At 35.5% G+C, this 24,375-nt stretch overlaps 1 protein-coding gene across 5 annotated transcripts in view; it reads left to right on the forward strand.

Moving 5' to 3' along the window:
- Positions 1-24,375, forward strand: part of AFG1L (AFG1 like ATPase) — a 168,560-nt gene that overhangs the window by 143,089 nt on the left and 1,096 nt on the right. For 4 of the 5 annotated variants that reach the window (XM_025042398.1, XM_025042401.1, XM_006926054.3 and 1 more), the window contains 2 exons: positions 18,749-18,889; positions 21,839-21,952. In XM_025042398.1, the coding sequence (XP_024898166.1) occupies positions 18,749-18,889; positions 21,839-21,952 (255 nt within the window). Of the gene's footprint in view, positions 1-11,964; positions 12,357-18,748; positions 18,890-21,838; positions 21,953-24,375 lie in introns of those variants that run through there. The other variant, XM_025042400.1, reaches the window with a different exon arrangement.

The raw sequence follows: 24,375 nt of genomic DNA on the forward strand, positions 1-24,375 counted from the left end.
TTTACTTGAAAGAGTGACTGACAAACTATGGTTATTCAGGCTTGGCAGATATTTTCTTACAATATTTGACATTTTCTTTAAAATGAATGAAGTAAGACTCTCGTGTTAAGAAAAACAACTAAGAGTATTTGTTGCCAGTGATAAAATTTGAGCAAACAAGTGAAAATTAAAATTTTGGAAAACTTATTGCTCCCACCATGAACTTGACAGCTTCCTAATTTTCATACATTTCTTGATGAAATTGATGGTGATATTAATAAATGCAAAGTTTTGATTTCATATAATTAAACGTGTCAACATTGGGAAGATCTGCATAACTCATTGAACCAATATTTTCTAACAACCAGTGAATACTCTTACAAAATCATGCATGACAAAAGATCCATTTAAAGTACAAGAAAGGCTAATGGATTCTACTATAATAGAATTTTTAAAAGACACTGATATTGTTTCAGATTCTACATTGCAACTAACATTTTAAAAACTATTTTTGTCAAGTTTTTAATGATTTTAAAACAGTATTTTTTTAGAGCAGTTTTAGGTTTATAGAAAAATTCAGAAGATAATATAGAGAATTTCCACATACTCTCAAATTCAGTTTCCTATTACTGACATCTTACCTAATTATGGTTCGTTTATTATAATTAATGAACCAATACTGATTTATTATTAACTTAAGTCCTTATTTCATTAAGATTTCCTTAGTTTTTGCCTAATGTCCTTTTTCTATTTCATGATCCCATCCAGAATACCACATACCTTTAGTTGTTATGTCTTCTTAAGCTCCTCTTGGCAGTTTGTGACTTTGTCAGTTTGTAACAGTTTGTCAGACTTTGCTTGTTTATGATGACCTTGACAGTTTTGAGGAGTACTGGTCAGTTGTTTTGTAGAATGCCCTTCAGTTGGGACTTGTCTGATGTTTCTCATGATTAGACTGGAATTATGGGCTTTGGGGAGGAAGACCACAGAGGTCAAGCGCTATTTTCAAACATCGTATCAAGGGTACATGCTATCAACGTGACTCAACACTGTTGATGTTAACCTTGATCACACTTATCTGAAGTAGTGTTTGTCTGGTTTCTCCACTATAAAGTTACTCTTTTCCCCCTCTTTCCATAGTGTGTTCTTTGGAAGAAAGTTCTTGTTGAGTTTTCATGTAGCATCAAAGAAGAATATCCACAATTATCTGATAAGACTATTAAAATACTTTTCCCTTTTCTAACTGCATGTCTGTGTGAAGCCAAATGTTCTAATATATTTCAAACAAAACAACATATTACAATAGATTGAATGTAGATGCAGATATGAGAATCCTTCTCCTATTGAGCCAGACATTAATGAGATTTGCAAAAAATGTAAAAAGACGTCATACTTCTTACTAAGTTATTTTCATTTTGTAAAATATAATTATTTTCATGAAAATGTTATTTGTCTTAATTTGATGGATTGGATGAAATGGTTTTATCGTTATTTTAAATAAGTTAATTAATAGTTTAATTTTTTTCAGTGTTAATTTCTAATACAGTAAATATTAGGAGAGATAACAAAAGCTCTTCTGTTCCTCAATAATTTTTAAGAGTGTAAGGGGATCCTGAACCACAAAGTTTGAGAACCATTTATGTTAGAGTTAACATCTATGGATCAAAAATGAAAGAACCCTATTCAAAAAAAGAAGCAAAAACAGAATTCTAAAGGCTTAATGAGTAAACTGACTATACCTAAATTTTCCTTATTGAGAAATATAATTTTTACACCTGCAGAAAATTGTTTCCTCAACTGATAACTGTGCTCACAAGTAACTATTTGCAAGAGTAGTTTGTTATTTATGTCGTAAAAATAATGACAGGTGGCCAGGTGTGCTTGTAAAAAGTCTGAGCAGAAAAATATATCAGTTAATGCATATGCATGGGTGTACACATTGTTCACTGTCAACTTTTTGTTCATTAGCTTTCTTCTTTGGTTCTTTGTATTTCAGGAAAGGAGATCCATCAACTACATGTTTTAGCTTTCATCTGTTTATTAATCTTGATTATATCATATTAGTCTAAATATTGTTGTACTTAAACTATACTATCAGTTTCTCTTGGGGAGTTGTTAAGAGATGTTTCCTTTTTCTTTCTCTGTTGTATGCTTGATTTCATTTCATGTATTTCAAATGAAAGCATTAGTTAGAAAGTACTTGTGTTTTGTGTCCTGTGCTCAGTATATTCTCAGTAAATGCTAAAAGATGAATAGCTTTTATCTCTGCTATTTGGCCAAGAGTCAAGGCTGATGGTGTTTTGAAGTCAACAGTGGTGATTAGCATCAGGGAATAAGGAAAGGCATTAATCACCAGAGCTGAGGTAGCCCTGAATTTTTTTGGTTCCTTTACCTTCTCAGCAGCAAAACCATTCTTATAGCATTACTGATCTGTGGTACCCATTTTCCAGACATGCTGACCACTGGCAATACCATGTCAAAATAAGGCAAGCAGTCAGCTTGGATAAAGCATAGGGGAGTGGTAGGGCAGAAGTGAGAGCTTAATAGAGAATGGGTCAGATTCTTATAGGGAGGAATGTGAACCCAGTGTCAAAAATGAGTCCTAAGTCTTTTTGTCCTCTTTCTTATCCTGCCCACATTCCTACTCAACTTCCAAGCTGAAGAGTCATGGTCTTAGTCTTGAAAGGCGCTTTGAAAGTCATCTTATTTAACAATTTTAAAGGTGCTTGTTTGATTTTTAAAATAACTTTAACACTGCTGGCTTTTCTACTGCTTACCTACCAACTGGTTCTTTTTTAAAAACAGAAAAAATTTTTCTATCAAGTAATTCTTTTATTCATTATTTTCAAGTTTTTGTTTTTCATCATAAAATATATGATTTGATGTATTTCATAGTACCTTTCCCTTAGATTAGATCAGTTGACTAAAATTAGTATTTAGTATCTAATTAGAATATTAAATAAGATATACTCAGGTATATTATTACTTTGAGACATATATGACAAGAAAATGTTTGACGATTGTTAGCTTATACTATTTTTGTTTCTTAAAATAACTTGAAGATATTATTGAGTCAGGCAAAAGATTTTGAGAAAAAAAACTAGAAATGAGCTACAACATCAAGAAATTATAGATTTCCATGTATTTTAGGGTCAAATTTTACTTAATGCTTTTATCTTTTATTGTTAACGAATGGAATATATGTTACATTGATTTAGTGATCAGTGCTTCTGTATCTGTCTGTCACTATGTTATAAAGAATGTAAAGGAAGTGTAAGAAGTTTCTTTCAAAGAGTTTACAATGTAGTAAAGGAAATAGCACGAACCAAATGCCAGAAAGTGTAATAGAGTGAAAAGAGGCCCAACTGAGTCAAGAAATATGAATTCTAATCCTTACTCAGATACTATGTAGCTGAGTGGCCTTAGGCAGGTCACTTAACCTCTCAGGGTCTAAGTACCTCATCTGTGAAATATATGATGTGATCAGCAAATTTCTGTCATTCCCTTTAGCTATAACAGTATTTGAAAGAGCTATGCTCATTAGTTTAGTACATATTATGAGTACATCAAGAATTAAAAATAAGGGTAGTAAAGATTGGGAAGATGCTGAAGAGACATGAGATTTAAGGAGGAAATCGATCTTGACCTTGAAAGGTGAGTAAAATTTAGATGAGCAGAGTGGAGGTATTTCAACCATGATCTGCATGTTTCAGGAAGAACAGAAGATACTTGCCTAATGAGAGCAGAGTGCATGTTGGAGAGAAAAGGGAAATAAGAATAAAAATCTCAGATAGATGCTCCATAAAAACCAGGCAGAGGAATATGGACCTTTTTACTGTGATCCACAGAGAGTCATTTTAGGTTTTGGGCAAGAACATGGTATATGAAGTAATGTTTTAGGAAGATTAATGGGGCAATACACACCAGGAAAGGTTGTGACTTTCACTAGCATGTTCCAGTGGGTCAGCAGATAATATCTCCTCTTGGAAATGCCCACCTTTCAGGAAGGAAACTTGATTAAATAAAGCAACATGCTATATATTTGTTACCTTTTAAGCAAGGTAACAGAGAAAGCCCTACTCTTTTATATTTTATGGTACTTCTCCCTAATCATTCAACAGGTATTACTGAGAACTTAATGGCAGGCTGGCATGGTTCTAGGTGTTGTAGTGGGTACCAAGATGAATAAGAGTCAGTCTCCACACTCACAGTCTTAATTTAGAGAAGAAAATGTGATCGGTAAGTACGTAGATAATAAGGTATATTGTAATTAGCATTACAGACTATAAGAATATAATATATAATATATAGAATATAAGGCAGATTATAATTAACACTACAGAATCAGTATGACCAGATGCAAATAATCAAAGAGAACCAGGTCTTGAAGGCTGGAGTGCTGGAGATTCTGGTGGTGTGGGGGAAGTAGGAGAGAGTGTGTGGGGTGGCTGTTTGGTTGTTCCTAAGAATAAGGTATCATGATCTCTTCTTCCTCTGAGGCTTTATGTTTTTATGAAAAACTCAAGAGGTAGGAAATTACAGTATATTGAGAGAAGCAAAGACTCAGGAGGGTTCTACTTCCATTAATGACAGAGTAGCTCCTATTTGACCAACCCACCTATAGATCACAACTGTGACTCTGGACAAAATCTAAAAACTTTCTGGAAGGCACTGTTGAATAACCAAAAGCAAGGGAAAAGTGGAGGGCAGTCAACACTTGGAAGAAAAGATTGACCTTGATGAATTTCTCATTTTTATAGTATTTTCCCCACCGAGAGCAGTTCACAGTTAGCCTCATATGGGACATCTAACTCACTTGAAACCTGCACTATTACTGGCTTGAGGAGTCAGAGGGGAGTGACCATAGCAGCTGGAAAATAAGAGGAGAAATCACGAAAAGGAGAGAACCACAGAAGAAGAGCCCACAATTCTTAATAGAAACTCTGCCCAAATCTTGGGCTGACTTGTGCACTATGCATGCACAGTGAGGGCTTAAAAAACTGATGAGAGATTTCAGTTCCTGCCCATCACAGAGAAGAGAGAGTTCAAGGTTTGAGACTAGCCAAATTATTACCTGCTATAATAGCAACAACAAAAAATCAATATACTTTGGTAGAATATAAAAGTTCTCAAGTTTCCACATAATATTATTTACAATATCCAGAATGCAATCCAAAATTCCTAGATTTATGCAGACACAGGAAAATCCAACCCTTAATTTTAAAGAAGAAAGGTAATCAACAGAAACTAATCATGAAATGATACAGAAGTTGAAATTAGAAGTAATGATTTTAAAATAGCTTTTATATCTATATTCAGAGTTTTAAAGGATAATATACTGAGAACGTACAAACAAATAGGAAATCTTAGCAGAGAAATAAAAACTACAAAACAAAAGAACCAAATGGAAATTCTAAGACTAAAAGTTAAAAATTCTAGACCTAAAAATTTTAAAGTTCACTGTATGTACTTCATAACAGACTTCTGATGACAGGAGAGTCAGAGAACTTGAAGATAGAGCAATAGAAATTATGCAGTCTTAAAAACAGAGAGAGAGAGAGAGAGAGAGAGAGAGAGAGAGAGAGAGAGAGTGATTGATTAAAAGAAAAAACAAAAAGCCAAGTGACGTAAGAAACTCTATCAAAAGTCCACCTGGGGGTCCCAGGAGGAAAGGAGAAAGAGAATGAGACAGACTTTTTTTTAAAGAAATAATGACAATTTTTTTTTCAAATTTAATAAAAGCTGTAAAATTTACAGATTTCAGTAGCCCAACAAACCCCTAGTAGACACAAAACAAATCACTCCTAGGCACATCGGTCAAAGTGCTGAAAACCAGACATAAAGAAAATTTCAAAGCAGCCAGGGTAACAACAATATGATTAATGAGACTAACTTCTCATCAGAAGCAATGGAGACCTGAAAACAGTGCAACCACAGTTTTAAAGCACTGAAAGGAAACCCCCTGAAAATCTAGAATTCTCTTTCCAGAGAATTTAAGAGTGATGTCTGGAACTTAAATTATATGTAGGAGGAAGGTGTGTGCTCATTCAGGATATATGGGTTGAAGTCAGTGCCAGGGGTCTGGTATATCAGGTGATGGAGTTTAGATTAGATCCTTCATTGGCTTAAAATGAACATCATTATTTTTTTTTAACTGATTTGTATTGGATAGTCTGGCAAAGATCTAAAGATTGGCACTGTTGCTACCATATATAGAGCCTTTGTGTGCATTAGATGAAACTGCTCAAGATGGGCATGGAGCCTGAGTGAGCAAATTATGGAACAAGGGTGCCTCTTCCCCTGATGGGTGCTATTTCTCACTAGGGACCATGGCTTGGAAAACAGAGCATGAACTGGATTTCAGCTCCTAATTAACTCCTAAACCAGGTATACATGATGGATTGGAAAGAACAAGATGAGTATGAGAGAAATCTATAAGATTGGATATAGAAAGGTCTCAGGGCAAAGGACGAGCCACCAAAGGCAGAGGAATGGCAAGACCCTTAAGAGAAATACCTGAGGTACGAGAAGAGAGCTTACAAACAACCTAGGACTGAAGATTGGAAATCCAGGACTGGAGATATAGATCTGGCAGTCACTTATAGAGATGTGTTAGATTTGGAGTCTAAAGGAATCAATGAAATCACCTGAAATGACATCAAAAAAGGAAGAGATGAGGTGAGGTTGGAAAATCTTATCACAGGAATCCGTGGAAAGAGACAAAGCCAAGGTCCCAGTGTAGTTGAATCAAAGGTACAATAGAAACAATGAAAATTTCCCACCATTTTATTGAAGAATTCTTTAAATGGAAATAATTTACTAGATCGGTAACATCTTGGGTTTTGGATGTTACCTTGTCTTAATAGGTGTGTCTATCAAGCTGCTGCTCTTGATAACCTCTTTCTGCTTTTCAGCCTTTACACATATGAAAAACTGTAAACTGTAAATTATTCACATTTACATAGAGAATTAGAAATTATCTTGTATACCCATTTTTTGTATTTTTTATTTAAGGTTTAAAGTGTATATAGCATGATGGTTTCATTTATATATATTGCGAAATGATCACAATAGGTTTATTTACATGCATCATCTTATATAAATACAACAAAAAGAAAAAAATTTTCTCCTTGTGATGAGAACTCTTAGGAGTTACTATCTTAACTTTCCTATATGTCTAGTGGTATTAATTGTTATCATGTTGTAATTACATTCCCAGTACTTATTTATCTTATAGGTGGAAGTTAATATATTTTGACTACCATCCTCTAATTCCCCCTCTCCAACCCCCTGCCTCTGGTAACCACAAATATGATCTCTTTTTCTATGAGTTTGGTGTTTTTTGTTTTTAAACTTCACATATAAGCGAGTTCCACAGTATTTGTCTTTCTATCTTACTTCACTCAGCATAGTACCTTCAAAGTTCATCCATGTGGTCACAGATGATGGAAGGATTTCCTTTTTTATGGCTGAATAATATTCTATTATATCTTATTTATCTATCTATATAGATATAGATATAGATATATCTCACAACTTCTTTATCCATTCATTCATCAGTGTACACTTAGGCTATTTCCATGTCTCGGCTGTTATAAATAATGTGGCATACCTTTTGATATTGTCATCTTTCCTGAACTTTCTGTATTTCCATCATATCCTAATATAAATCCAATTTGTTAAATAGTCACATCATTCTGGACCACTGCAGCCTTTGTAATACATTCATAATCTCTCCCTTTACTGCTTTGTTAAAGCCAATGATGCTTCAGTCTCCTTCCTTCACACCAAATTCCATTCAAGTCCATGTTCATGAAATGGATTTTCTACTTCCCTACCCTGGACAAATTCCCTCTTCATGGAAAATCTACCTTCTCTAAGAATTTCACTCTCTGCATTTAGTACTGTGCAACTGATGGATGCTCAGTGCGCACTTGTGAACTAATAAATTTATAAGAGGCGCTACTATTGAGTATCAAGTTCTTACTGACATTTTATTTCCTTGTTTCTTTTTTGCCTCCTTTTTAACTAAAGCAAACTAAGTAACAAAGTAAGCTTAAAAAGAAATAGAAAAAGAATAATTTTAGCATGTATTTATTTATACCTTACTTGATTCCAAAAAGTACTCTATATGTGTATATACACAAACATATGCATATACAGACTCACAGATAGACACACAAATAGAATTAATTTTTTTAAATGAGGGTAAGTGGAAAATATAGAATAGTTAAGTAGAAAGACAGGAAAAGTTAGTGTCCATAAATCCATGTCATAAACTTCTACAAAATCCTTAAAATTGAACAATTAAATCAACTCTCAGCCTCCTCTCAGCCAAAGCGGGGAAAAGATATTCCCCTCTTTAGATGATAGAAGCAAAGAACTTAATCAGAAGAAGTGATTTTTCTGACCATTGGGCCTTTCATAAAGGGACTTCCAAAAGGTGCCAGAAGACAGTTTTCTCAGCACCATCCCTGCTGCCAATGTAAGTTTGTATTGTACAAATTTTTATATACAAGTTAGTATAATGACAAAGTACAAACTAGTGCTTTCAAGGTCAAAAAAGTGCTTTACAAGTAAGCTTTCTCCTTATTATTTGGCTTGATCCAGAGATATGGTTTTAAATATTTAGAAATTGGATAGACTCACATTCAGTCCTTTCATGAATATAGAATCTTTTAATAAAAGTTGAGCAGCAGATAATTCAAAGTCATCTTTTTGGCAAGAAGATGGAGTGAAGAATTCTGTTTGTCTCATTCAGTTCGGAGGGTTTGGCCCTTTGTTTATCTAGCAGCAGAGAGAGGCACTCGACCTTGTTGCAATTCACTTTTTAATATCTTTAGGATATGAATTAGCATTTTTCACCCAGTATTTCACCCATGACTTAGAAAGCAAAGAGTAGGAGGGAAAATAATAACTCTTTGATGTCCACTTATTTTCCAATTCCGATTAAGCTTTTCAAATATCTAAGAGGATTCCATTTGTCCCCTATAAACTCTCACAGGCAAAGCAAAACAAAAATAACAAAACTTCTGGACTTGTAAGACTTTAACATGTTCAAAAGTCATTATTCTCATATTTAAAGTAAGTTCTTTGCTATTCTAAAGTCTTTCTTTTTTTAGTGTTATAAATGTCACTTTTCATGCTGCTTAGCTCTGATTTCCAAAGATAATCAGATTGACCTTTCATTTCAAATGTACATGTAGGACCAGTAGCAAAGGATCTAGAACTTGTACCATGTGGGTAATCTTTAAAATTTCATATGGATGAATCTCAAAGCCAGACACATCTTTCAGTCTTTCCTCCCACAGATGTAGTAAATACTGCCCTCTACCGAGGAGATACTCAGGATCGTGTTAATGACAATTGCTAGTCTCAGTTACTGGTTTTAGTGATTTTTGTAGAATCATGTTGTTACTAATTATTTCATCATGACCACATATAATCTTATTAACATCATCATATTCAAAGTGGAAAATAAAAAGGACGGAAACATATTTTAACCTTGGCCACATACATTTATTACTTTCTGTAATCTGTACAATGAGATATCACAATGTCTGAGGCATTGATAATAATGTTTAAATGTCCATTTGTTTTGAACTGGCTAAGAAAATCCCCTTCCCAATGGAAAACTAGAAGAGGATTGTTATTGCATTATTTTAATAAATCGACTTTGTTAAATAATTCTAACAACAGTTGGGCTATTTTTTCCCCCTGCCAATGTTTTTTTTTTTCCTCCAGTTGTTGGATTGCTAATATCTAGATTAGTCATTTCAAAGAACTAGCTGTTCGTGCAGCTGAAATAAATTTCCCTCATTCTCCATTATTTTAAAGAGTCAATTACGTATGGTTAATTAACATTAGAGGATCACATTAAACTAAATACCTTTCAACCAAAAATTCCTTAAAGAAACTAACCAATGAAATAATTATACACATATATACATTTGTATATGGCATGTTTTTGAAAAATGTCATGCTGTCTGCATTCCTGGAGATGAAAAATATGTGTTCTCTTTGGCTGAATGCTCAGTATAATGCACTGTTCAGCTCACTTGTCTTGTTACCATTGCTCCAGAACCTGATTTGCTTAGGATTGGCTTGAAGCTAAACCGATTTTACCAAGGGAACCATGAGAAACTAAACCTAGCAATCCAAAATGTCCCCATGGCTTCTTGTAACGTCTAAAGCCTAAATCTCTCACTACTTTAGTTCAGAAACTTTAGACACTGTGAAACTAGCAGGAAGGTCTAGCCAGGTGAGACTAAATTCCAGCAGGTGGTTAGCCAATAATTGTGTGAGAGGCTATGAAGGCCCGTTTTTCTGAGCCTTACAAACCACAGAAGCAGTCTTCTTTTTCATTGACTTTAGACTGCTGTCTGACTAAACTTCACTCTATAATTAAATTGAAAACTTAGTCTAAATAAAGAAACTAGGCAGGACTTTCTGATTCCAGAAGTATTTGGAGTCTTTTCTGAGTAGTGGCCTCTGAACTATACTTATTCACTGTTTGTTATTGTTTCTGTTGGTATGGTTGAACCGAGTTTCTCTTATTTCCAAAAAGAGCAGTTCTTGACTCCCTTCAAATCTTAGATATTTATTAAATAATTGGATGCTCTATCCTAGGAAGATGGAACTAATTGTTTAACAAATTATAGTCTGGTTTACTCAATCCCAGGTGGCTAGTATAACCAATTCCACTAATTTTTACCATCTCATGGAGATTCTTTCGCAGTTTTTATCATTGCCTTGGAGTTGTATTAATGCTTACACTCAGTGATGCTTATTTATAATAATGATGATACTAATGATAATGATTTCCTAATTCTTCATATTCTTCTAATGTTGTGTTTTTAACCTATTTCATATTTTTCATTTTGGTTTTCTATGCCATAGGCTGTGAGTGAAATGTTTTTAATGCCAATTGTTGGGATGTTTCACTTCCTGAATGAACTGGAAGTATTCCTGGGAATAAACCCAGCACAGTGCTTTTAACATAGTAAGCACTCAATAGATCTGGTTTGATGTGGCTTATGTTCTGAGACAGTTATCAATTCTACGGTCTGCAGAATTTGGAGATTTATTACGTACACAAAGCTAGTCGAGTGGGGTTAGAGAATGGGGTAATTGTCCCTGGTTTGCCATGTCGATTTTTTTTTGTTGAGTCATTGTTTCTACAAATTCACTGTTACAACAAAACTATGACCTCCCGCCTCCCACTTCCCCCCTCCCACTTCCCCCCCTCCAAAGAGTACTATATTAACCATTGTTATCAGCCACAGAGGCATAGAGAGTTTAGCAAGGATCTAGTAGATTTGGGTAGAACTAGCCTCCTGCCATTGAGAGTATGTAAGTCAAGTGGTAAAACTTTTCCCCAGCACACCAAGGAATACTTTCAGAAGTAGAATGTGTAAGACTTGGTAGTATTTTCTGGAATGGTGATATTTCCAGATGGGGGTTATAGACTTCATATTAATGAGACTTCTCATATTAAGATGCCATATGACCAATCTTGGGAAATTCTTTACAAATATATACATTTCAGTGCCCTGTTTTTTAAAATTATTATCTTTATTTAATTTGGTACATGTAAGTTGTTACAACATCAACTGACATATTTTTAGTTTGTTTTGAAAAGGACATATTCATCCTAATTCCATTCAAGCATTTTTTTCTATTAAAAGGTACTTCTCTTTAAGATAAGAGGTATTGTCATTTCTGTGTAAACAAAGCAAGATGCCGTGCATACTTGTTTAATGAGGAGCTATCAGGGTATCACTACAAGGAATTTATAAAGAGGAGTCTATACAGATAAAGGGTAACCCTTAGGACAGTATAATCTCGACAGTGCTTGAAATAATAATTGTCCTACTTGAGCTGAAATAATGGTGGCAGAACAAGTATTAGCCAGGCAGAGAAAAAAAGACATTCAAGCTGACAGCTCATTCGTGTGTGCTGAAGTGGATCAACCGCTCGTTGCAGGGCAGAAGGCATCCTGGTGGTAATGCTCATGCGTGTCGCATCGGTGTGGCACTGAGAATCCCCACTCCTGGCACCAGGGTCAAACTGTGGCAGACAGCTGTGCCGCTCCTCACACAGGGGAAAGAAGACAGCAGGCAAGCTCTTTGTTCCTAAAAGTTTGTTAGCGAAACTGTGCTATGTATATTCCAGCTGTATACTCTCGGTAATTAAGGAAAACAAATGCTCTTTGCAAACTCATTATAGATTTAAAGTTCTCTAAGTTTTCATCAGGTTTCCACAGAAACAAAGAGTTTCAAACAATAGTTGAGAATGCACAAACCATCGAATAAGTGGATTTTAATTGTTCCTGTTTAGAAAATTATTCAGATAACCAGCCACATCAAAGACTATTAAACTTTTTAATTGCTCAGGTAGAAAGATGGAGAATGTCATCATTATCTATCATAAGAGAAATCTGCATTAGATAATGCTACTTGAATTTTGAGCTAGAATAACACACTCAAGGATGCTACTAACTGAAGTGCCATTTAGTACTCAAAAATAATCATATGCTTTAATTATTCATAGGACACAATGCATGAATTCACAATACTAATTATGGTTTCAAAAAGTGTCTTATGCTATGGTTTACTTGCATGGAGGATCAACTAATGAAAAAGAAAAGTATAAATATTTGCAACTGCCATAGATATCATGTGCATGCAATTTAGTGGTATGTTAGGTCAAAAGAATGGAGAAATATGCCTTTTCTGTGCTTTGCAAAGTTCTTGTAGGATTTAACACAATATGTTGTATTTATTAAGCATTCAGTAGTTATAATTGATTTTGAGGAAGACTTGGTGATAGCATATTAATTAATCACCAATCTCTGTTCCCTGGTCTGTGCTACGTGCTAAGGACACTGAAGTGAATAAGAGAATACTGACCTCTGGGACTCACAGTCTTGTACACTGGAGTGAGGGTGGCAACTGCAAATTTAAGCAGATTTGTGACTTCTCAAGCTCTTTAGTATAAGCATTTATGTTGAATATTTTACTCATTCAATCTTCATTATTATTAGGGAAGGTAGAGGGGGCTAAATAGCCAAAAACCAAAAACAAAGAGTTTATTTCATTTGGAACTGGTAAAGATCTTCAACATTGTTTCACTACAACATCATTCTGTTTTTACTTTTTTGTCATAATATGTTTTTGTTTCTCTCCCCTTCAGAAAGTATAGAAAAATCTAAAAAATAAAGATGATCGTAAAAATACCTCTGAGTTTATCATTTAGACTCTTTAGAGATAACAGTTGTTAGCATTTTAAATATATTTACTTAGCCTTTTTCCTATGTACATATTTTGAGAAAAACAGAAACCTTAATACAATTATAATTTCGCAGTATGCTTTTTTTAGCTTTTTATTATAAGTGTGCTTCTACGTCATAAAATTTTTTCATAAACATCATTTGTTGGCACTGTATTATTCCATTATATCAATGTGCCATAGTTTATTGAACCATTCCTCTGTTGTTAAGTTTTAAAGTTGCTTTGTGGTTCACATAAATAGTCCTTGTGTATAGTCTTTGGTTGAATTCCTGATCGTTTCTTATAGATTGATTTCTGGAAGTGGAATTGTTGGGTTAAGTTAATGACTACTTTTAGGGCTCTTAATACAATCCAATACATTTTTTTCTGGAACGACCGAACTAATTTACTCTTCCAGCAGCAAGGGACATCTCATTACATGCTTGTCAGTTATTAAGAGGTATATTTTATTTTTCCTTGCAAAATTTCTATATGAAAAATTATATTATTTTTATTTTGTCTTTCTTTGGTTACTACCAACCTTGACTACATTTCATTTGTTTATTAGCTTCTATACATCTTTTTTGTTGTTCCATGAATTATCTATTAAAATTGTTCATCTATTTTTTGTTGGAATGCTCTTATACTTTTAGTTTTATAGCTGTTAATTCTCGTCTCACCCAATTTTTTTTTTCCATGCCAACTTGCTCTTCTTGCTTTCTATAAGAATGACACATAATTTTCTGGCTTCTTTTTTTTTCTTGTATATAATAAATCATAAGTTTTATTTTGGGGGCTAGTTTTATGCTACACCATAAAGATTCCAAAATTGATTACAAAAATAAACAAACATAAAATAAATGACAACATATGTGTTTACATATATTTATCAATTATATGAAACCAATATCTTGTTATAAAACCTAGATCATATTTTTCTACATGTTCTGGATTTGCTATTAGCATCTAAAATATGGGCTTTTTCTAATAAATCTCTCTATAGCAACTATAGTGTTTCAGTTATTGCCGTGTAATGCATTATCCCCAAAATCTAGCATCTTAAAAAAAATAAGCAGTTAATTAACTCTTACTTCAGTTACCAAGGCGGGAGTGGGGAAGCATTTATTATTGCTTTTGTCTACAGATCAGGTGAGACTTTTTAAAATCTCTTTCAGGCCCACTTATGCATCTGCAGTCAGCTTTGCTGATCTTGGGTGGGCTCACTCATCCATTTTGGGAAGCCAGCTGGCTGTAGGCTGGCCTAGGATGCTTTCTTAGCTTAAACAACTGGCCGTCCTTATATTTTCTCCTCCAGCAGGCTAGTCTAGGTGTTGCAACACCTAAAGTGAAATCAGATTTAACCTCAAATTCTTTTGTCAGACTTAAAGAAGAAAATATATGTTCAGCTTACATTATATATATATTTTAAACATTCCTGAAAAAAAAAATTCTACTTCTAAACAATAAGAAAACAGGGGAAAAAATATCCTTGTTAAAACAGATACTATGATCTCACTCAGATGAGCCGATAATGATAAGATGCCCATTATAGGAATGACCTCCAAAAAAAAGATTATTGTTTTTGCTGTTTAACACAAGTTCACAGGGTGGAGATGGGGGATCAAAAAAGTGTAACAAAGAAACAAACAACTGTTAACATTTTGGTTTATATCTTTCTAGACATTTTCCTACATATTTCTACCAGGATATTACAATAAAGGCTTGCCTTGGGAGTGGGGAATTTGGGCCAACTAAGAAAGAGTGGGATTTTTTTTTCGTAGGTGTTTCAATTATTTTTAAGACAAATGGGTTTAAACGAAGGAGTAGACCTACTTCTCGGGCTATGTTGTGTTTTATTCATACATTCACTCACTACTTCATTTGATAAATATTAAGTACTTTCTGTGTGTCATGTACTGGGTTAGGGGACTGTTCATTATGTGGGCCTAGGGCTTTCCCCTGCATAAGCAGTGCTAATGGTATTCCCAAGAGACTTGTGGAAGGGAGAGGGCCTAAGGTGGAAGCTATTTTTGTCATCTCTATGATTTCATGGAGGTCTGAGGTGCTAGGAGGGCAGATATTTTGGTGGACAGCAGGAAGAACCAAAGGGATTGATTGGCTTTTACCTCCTGAGTGGAAAGGGAGAGGCAGATTGGGATCTGTTGAACTGTTTTCTTATTTAGCCTGGTTGGCTTTATGAACTTAGGAAAAGGTTTAATAGTTAATAAAAGAATAGCTACTATTTATTATCTGTTGTATGCCAAATAGTGTACTAGGCACATATCATTTCATTTACTTCTCACATGAACTCTGTAACTTAATAACTAACATTTTGAGCACTTACTATGTGGCAGCCACAGTTGTAAGATTTTATATGTAGTCAATTCATTGAATCCTTGGGACAAACCTGTCAGACAGGTCCTGTAATGGGGGAAATGAAGTTCTGAGAGACCTGCTCAAGGTCACATAACCAGAAGTGACAGACCAAAGCCTCTACCATATTTTTACCCACAACTGTTTAACTTATTTAATTAATGAAAAATAGTGTTTCTGATGAATAAGAAATCCTTATCTGCCACCAAATTGAATTCTGAAAGTTTGAGTGTCACTTCTTGAACACTTCTACATCAAAACCAGTAAAGAAAATATACTCTTTAAATATTTACTTAAGTTTTAAAAAAATATTTTACATTAATCTTAATTTTAGTAGAGCTAATTTCCTTTCTCATATTTTTAAAGAAAAAAAAATAACATTGCTCTCTCTCCATGGCCTAAATTGGGATTTCTTTGGCAACTAATAACCTTTCTTTGTTTTAATGACTATTTTTTTTTTATTGTGGTAGCATAATACGTAAAATAAAATTTACTATTTTAAGAATTTTTAAGTGGCATTATTAAGTACATTCACATTGTTGTGCAACCATCATCACTATCCATCTATAGAACTTTTTCATTATCCCAAATTAAAACTCTGTATCTGTTAAACAATAACTCTCCATTCTCCCCAGTGACTATCATTTTTAAAGGAGATAACTATATTAAGCTTAGTTTTCTTTATGTGAATGAGTACATAATTGTTTTAGGAATATGAAGGAAAGGGATATTTGCTAATGTAATGGCAAATGCAGAATCTACTGACAAAGGTATATAATTTGTAAAAATTGCTGAGTGGGCAAAATTCTGATTTTTCAGTTGCCCTAGGTACTTCAGTGCACTTCTGATAATGATTTTCCTTGGGCATGTAGTTATACTGATAGAAATCACATCCGTGCATAAAGAGTGAGCTTAATTATACATAACTGCATACCTAAGATGAGGTTTTACATTTTTTTACATATACTTTCTTATTTACAAAAGATGAGACACTAAATTCTAACTCTTCTCAAAAAAGTAGTGTGAGTCACCCTCAGAGCATGAGAATCTTACTCTATGAGTTACCCATTTTGCATGAAGATACTATACCTTGCTTTCACCCTCCCCATTATGGGAATTGTTTTCATTGCAAGGAGATTCCACAGTCTCATCTGGTCCTGGCTGTGACTCTGAGGACAGGGAAATGCACAAAGGCTGATTTAGGGTTTTGGATGTAGTTGGTGGCTGAGCAAAAGGAGCTGGTCCTATTAAGAATGACACTTCTTTATATCCTCAACTCATTTGTATTGAGCCTAATTATTTAAGCTCAAAACAGTAAAAATTAAAAGCAGTCAAAATGGTTCAATTGCTAATGTATGCCCCAGGCACTGTGCTAAATGCTTTACATGTATAATTTTGTTTAATCCTCACTGTCCTATGAGATAGGAATCAAATTCCCATTTTACAGATGGGAAAACTAAGGAACAGAGAGATTACATAACTTGCCAAAGGCACACAGTTAGTAGATAAGAGACTGAGGATTCGAATCCAGGCAGTCTAGAGTCCTTGCCCCTAGCTACTCTATTAACACACTTTCCTGGTCCGTATTAGGTTGACCGCAAGATTTCCTTTTAAGAGATGCAAAGTTCAAACAAACAAACCTCTCTCTCTCTCTCTCTCTCTCTCTCTCTCTCTCTCTCTTATTCTCTCTACATATCTAAGTATATACACATCCCATTGGTTCTGTTTCTCTGAAGAGCCCTAATACAGTGAGTATATCTTTAAGACGTTCTTGTTCAGGAACCACTTATCTTACCAGAATTTGTATTTCCCAATTTAAGTCTCTATAAATTCCTGCCTTCTCCTTAGAACTGGTCTCTCTTGAGAGGACCAGTTCTCCAGCGCTTAACTCTCATATTTACTCTTCTTCTCACATGGTCATGAGAAGTCTTCTTTCCTGAGTGTAATTGATTTCGCTGGTGGTTAGGATAGTTATGGGCTTAAGTGAATGGGTTCTAAGGTGAGAATGACTCTCTACCTCCTCACAATTCCCCAGCCCTCTCAGGAAAATAGTCATGTCTAAATTTCTGAAAGAAGTTTTAATGCAAGTGAGGGGGACATTTTTGAACAGGGAGAAGTGTCGATGGAGTGTGCCAGAAATTGAGGAGGTTCAGTGCCTATGTCCCAGGGATACGGGTTGTGGTGATCCAGGAGATTTCAGAGGTACCTCAGAGTAGCTTCTGGCCCACTCAGCCTCTGGTCTCCTCCACACTCTAGCAGGGCCGGAAATGCTCCCCTGACTCCTGCTCATGGTTCCTGCTCACAGGTATAGACGTCCACACACGACTCACAACGAGGAGAGGTAACATTTCCTGGGAATGTTCCTAACCCCAGAGAATGTGTTTGCAGAAAGTTTTCATGATTTTCCTGAGTTACATTCATGTTTCAGGAACAAGCGCTTTATATCTGTAGGTGGCACCTTTGTGAATAATTTGGTGAACTTTGAGTGCCATACGCACCTCAGATCAAGAGGTAGCATCCTACCCCAAATTATACTTGAGGCCTCAGTCTACTTCTGATCATAAACTTCCCTGCCCCCCGCCTCCCCCCCACCCCCACATCATATCTCCTATTGAGGTTAGCAATTTTTACTACATTGCACTGGAATAATTGTACCTTAAGTTACATGAAAAATATTTTCTGATTTTCACACTGAAGCACAGTCTTTATTTCAAAATGGGGACATAATATTCGGCATGTCATTATAAGGTAGCTCCTTTTAATATCAGTGCCAGTTTGCAGTTGAGTCCTGGGAAGGATTTGTTAGGACATGTTTAAAGTTATATAAATAAAACTTTATTTATATGAAGACCAGATTTAGGACGGGGGACCAACTAAGGTAGCTGGAGATATTCTTTTACTCCCCAAGGTACTCTTGTCTTCCTTTTTAGCCCCTTTTTGTGCTGTGATTACAGTGTAGTACATACCGTTTTATCCCATTCTGAAAACACTGTCCCATTTGGTCAAAGCTACCACCTGGGCCACACCGTGACAAGAAAAAGAGGTGTTTTCAAATGAAACTAATCCCAGGGCAACCAGAATTGGCTTGTTTTAATTTTCTATTCTTTATTTCATTTTAATTACAGCCGCTTGGAGCCAGTGACTATTTGGAACTATCAAAAAATTTTGATACAATATTTTTGAGAAACATTCCACAATTTACGCTGGCAAAAAGGACTCAAGCTCGAAGATTCATAACTCTCATTGATAACTTTTATGATTTCAAGGTAAGGATCTAGTGCATTTTCTCAAAACTCAACATTTTAGACTGTGGACCCAGACTGCCTGGGCGAGAATCCTGGCCTACCACTTAGTTCTCTTCCATGTGCCTCAGTTTTCTCATTTGTAAATCGGGGTAATAATATTTTTGACTTCAGAGAATTGTGAGGACAAAATAAGCTAATTCATGTAAAGCATTTGCAACAATGCCTGGCATAAGCCGAGTGCTGTGTAAGTACTGTTAGTAGTGGTGGTGTAGTAAAACTCCCATCGTAAGACTCTCTGCTATATTAATGATTTTATCATTCAACTAGACGTATCCATGTGCTTTTTCTATGACGAATTACAACACAATGCCCTACCTAGACTGAGTGCTCAATAAATCTTTGTTTCATGAATAAATAATTGGATAAAATAATGAATGAACAAATGAATGAATGACTATAGAACCCTCCTCAGTGTTGGAGCTCTCTCTCCCTATAACCCAGAAGCCCCAGTAACTAGCATATCTTGTTGTTGTTGTTGTTGTTGTTGTTGTTGTTGTTGTTGTCGATCTATATGTTTTAGCATGAATTTCTAAGCCATTGTCCGACAGAGGCAGTATTGCCTAGTGGTTAAGGTGTGGGCATGACGGCCAGCTGTCTACCTTGAGGATCAGCTTAACCTCTTGAGATTCGATTCCATTCTGTAGATAAAGTGGGTAACAGTGGTACTTACCTCATACTTGTGAGGATTAAATGAGATGTAAACACTTAGGATTTTTATCTCGTGGCATATAGTAAGCTTTCAATGAATGTTAGCCACTATTAATAGTACATATCTGTACATATATATTTATGGTAAAAGTATAAGTGCAACTTCAAATTAGAATTAATTTAAATATTATTTTACTGTTGGATACAATTTTTCTCCCTATTTCTTGTACAGAAATAGAGGAGCGATTCTAAAACTGAAAGGACTTTAGAGGGAGAAGGAAAGTACCAGAATCTGCTGGTAGGGAGAGGGGAGACTTCAATGTTTCATTTTTTCATTCATTTAACAACCTTTATCATTGCAGAGCACAGTGCTAAATGCTAGAAATTCAATGCCAGACAAAGCCAGATGTCATGCCTGTCTTCATAGTGTCAGAGAAACAATCAAATGTCTGCAGAACTAAATGTAAAGTCACCACTGTGGGATGATCTCCTGGAAGGAGAGAGAGGAGTATGGTGCTGTGACAGACTGAGGGAAGAGCAGACTTACCTTCCGGGCTGGGTAGTCCTGCCGAGGACCACCTGCTTCAAAATACCTGGGCTTTAAGATCTGGATTCCAGAGCCCACCCCATCTGGCAGATGAGGACCTGGGATGGGGCCTAAAACCTGCATGTTCACAAGCTCCTCAAGGGCTTCTTAAAATGCTGAGAAGTGGTGGCTGAACTCCAGTGCAGAGTGAAAAGGGGTCGCCAGGGAGGGGAGTTTGCAGCAAAGGCTGTGTGACAGGCCTGAGCCTGAAGGGCAGCCAGCATGGCTCTGGTGCAGTGCTGCGGGGAGCCTGCCTTAGTGAGTGACCTCAAAATCTGCTGTGCACTCCCATGGACCCGGGGACATGTGGTCAGGGAGTCAGGACAGGTGGGAAGCTGAGAACACCAGAGCTAGGGTGTTCTCCTGGGTCACTCCTGAGAGTCTGCTTCAAAGTGATCACATGGGGTCTGAAATAGAGGGAGTGAGCTTGGAGGTGGCACCCTGTTTTTAGAGGGCTAGTGCTTTAAGAAGAGAGTGGTAGAGGGGCATTCGTAGGTAGTTCTTAGAGTATAGGATCGATCCACTCTTTTTTTTTTTTTTTTTTTAAATCTTTCATCTAGGAATACCTTAAAGAAAGCTTATGGTCCCCACCCCCTAGTCTTACCTCACCATGGCAGTTTCACTTCTTAGTGAGGAAAAAAGATTTATCTGGCAATAAGATAGAACACCAAAACCGTTCTCCTAACGTTTGCTTGAACTAAATCACATATTTATAATTTAATCTCTCTTTTAAAAGAGTACTCGAAATTATTTCAGAAATTGGGAGCTTTAAGCAGATATTATTCTGAAAATATATTCATGGAAATTTGTGAAATTAGGGTATTTTCAATGGAAAAAATTGTCATTTGTGATTAAAAGAATTTATAAGAGAAGGTAGAGGCCATTTGGAAATGGAAAAGCTAATCCCAAAGTACATTAAATACATTATTTAAAAATATTGAAATATTTATTTAAATAATGATTTTAAAAGGATAACTTTGAATCTTGGAAACAAATTCAGGACTCTTTAAACAAAAAGAAGAGTATGTTTTATATTTATACTAGTAGATGTAAAATTTATAAAGCTATAAAAGTTATTTTCAGTATATGATCACATATGCACATTCACTCAAACACGTATGTAGTCAAGAAATTTTAAGTAAAATTTAGTCTTTTTGAAGAATGTCTTAGCATGATGCTGATATAAGTGTAGGTTCTGGAAACTTAGGGTGTAATTCTAGTAGCCATGCCCTGAACTTACCTGTCCAGCAAAATGGTAACCTCTTTACAGTGAGTCTGGGGAGCATCTTCTATGCACACAGAGACAGGCTCCAAACAGCTAGGTATAAATGTCATCTTTGGGGGTCATGGTCAGACCATTGAACTTTGAACTGGAAGAGCTGAGCTGGCATTACAAGCCAAGACCTTTCCAGGCCTGAAGTTACCCAATAAAACCTTTGCACCCTACTTCACAGGGGAGTATAAGCTGTGTGAAAATATTTTGAAAAGTACTATGCAGTTTAAAAATATCTCTTTAAAAAGATACAAACGATTAGACAAAATATGGACCTTTTAAAAGCAAAAATCTAAGCTTCCTGTTATGACAAGCAGAGTTTTATTTTGTGAGAGATTTGTTTTTACCTTCAACTTGTGAAGTGTAAGGACTGACACCACTTACTCATTTTCTTCTGTTTCAGGTGCGCATAATTTGCTCTGCATCGACTCCTTTATCAAGCTTATTTTTGCATCAACATCATGACAGTGAGTTGGAGCAAAGCAGAATACTGATGGATGATTTGGGGCTGAGCCAGGTAGGTGATATTAACATAATCTTTTTTTTTTTATTATTATAAAACAGCTTAATTGTTTTTGGTTTGATACATGGCTACATTTTGAAGAAGGAATGCAGTATATATTTAACCATTGATTTGCTGCTTTCTTCTAAAGCCAGTATAGCAGACTTTCTCTCAAGATCACTAAATATAGAGAATTACAGTCTTAGAATGGAAAGAATCTTAGTGATTATTTTTGCTTGTGACAAAAACAAAGTCAAGATTGGTGGACTAATAGGCACATGGTCACACTGCTGACTAATGGCAGGCCAGAGCTTATTCTGCTACACCATGCTACCTTTTCTGGATATTCTTCTTCATGTCTGCTGGATTTGTAGAGTGCCCGATATAGTGTCTAAGCATGTGGGCTGGCTCTGCCTGGACCATGGAATGCCTAGCAAGTCCCTTGGCTTAAAAAGAAATCCCAACCCCCATTCCGTAAACATTTATGGAGTACCTTTGGTGCCAGGTTCTGGGGATACTCTGTAGGGAACCAACCAATGCTGGCCCAGTTCTCGTGGTGCTTGGGGTCCGGTGATTCACTTCAGGCCAACCAGAAATGACTTTGCATTTCCTTCTGTATAAACGTAAATAAGCATTACAGGGTCTATTTCTCAACTGTAGACAATTGAAATTTTAGTTAATGTTATCTGATACCCTATACAAAAATTAACTCAAAATGGATTAAAGACTTGAAATAAGACCTGAAACGATAAAATATATAGAAGAAAACATAGGCACTAAACTTATGGACCTTGGTCTCAGAGGAGTTTTGTGAACTTGACACCAAAGGCAAGAGAAGTAAAAGAAAAAATTAAATGAATTAGACTGTATCAAACTAAAAAGCTTCTACACAGCAAAAAAGGCAACCCACTGATATAAGATATTTGCAAATGATACCTCTAATAAGGGGCTAATATCCAAAATATCCAAGAATTCATACAACTTAACAACAAAAATACAGACAATTTTATTAAAAAATGGGCAGAGTGCCTGAATAGACAATTTTTCAAGGAAGACATACAGATGGCTAACAGATGAAAAGATACTCAACATCACTAGTTATGAGGGAAATGCAAATCAAAACCACAATGAGATACCACCTCACAACTTTTAGAATGGCTGTTATCAATAAGACAAGAGATAATAAGTGTCAGAGATGATATGGAGAAAAGGGAACCCTTGCACACTGCTGTTGGGAATGTAAATTGGTGCAACTACTATGGAAAACAGTATGGAAGTTCCTCAAAAAAATTAATAATAGAACTGCCATATGACCCAGCAATTCCTCTTCTGAGTATCTACCTGAAAAATTTGAAAACATTTATTCATAAAGATATATGTACCCCTATGTTCATTGCTGCAGCATTATTCATAATAGCCAAGACATGGAAACAACCTCTGTGTCCTTCGACAGATGATCAAATAAAGAAGATGTGGTACATATATACAATGGAATACTACTCAGCCATGAAAGATGAAATATTGCCATTTGCAACAACCATGGATAGATCTCGAGCATATTATGCTAAATGAAATAAGTTAGATGGAAAAGGACAAGAACCATATGATTTCACTCTTATGTGGGATATAAAACAAAAAGCAACGAATGAACAAATGAAACATACAAATTCATAGATACAGACAACAGAATGGTGGTTACCAGAGGAGAAGGGAGGTGGGGGAAGGATGAAGAGGGTAAAGGGAGTCGACTGTGGTGATGGAAGGAGACTAGACTTCAGGTGGTGAGCACACAGCAGAATATACAGAGATTGTATTATAAAGTTGTGCACCTGAAATTTATGATGTTATTGACTAATGTTACCCCAATACCTTCCACTAAAAAAGAAATATTTGTCAAGAAGTTTCAATTATCTATAAATGTTCACCCCTAAAATGAGGGGAGCCTCATTCTTCCAACCCCAGAGGTAAAAAACCATTTGGAATGAGGAAAGAGTTCTTTATTGACCTGAGTAGAAGTTATGCATTCTCAGGAGTTTGGAAAATTGAGGCCAATAATTCTTTAAAAAGCAAACTTTCAAAATATGATTACTTAAACTTACATATAGAAATAAAGAGCTGCTAATAAATGCACGTGCTGAGACCTTTTGAAGCAATGGTTTCTCTAAGATCAGTACTTACATCCAGATAATTTCTTTGACAATTCAAAAGAATATACTTGAGAAGCTATATCATCTCAGTTTCTAAAATTTTTTAAATCATTAGCTTTTAGATCCCTCCCCCATATCAAGATCAGGGTTCAAATAGAAGGCAAAGTAAGTTCAGCACTCTGGGCCAATAATATATGAAGAAATCAGGGCCTGTGACTGCAGGGCCGCATGATTTGCAGTGGGTTAGTGGGGAACGTGGACTTTGGAGTCCACACCTTTTCTCTGAAAGAG

This window comes from Pteropus alecto, unplaced genomic scaffold (genome assembly GCF_000325575.1).
Source record: "Pteropus alecto unplaced genomic scaffold, ASM32557v1 scaffold79, whole genome shotgun sequence".
Lineage (NCBI taxonomy): Eukaryota > Metazoa > Chordata > Mammalia > Chiroptera > Pteropodidae > Pteropus > Pteropus alecto.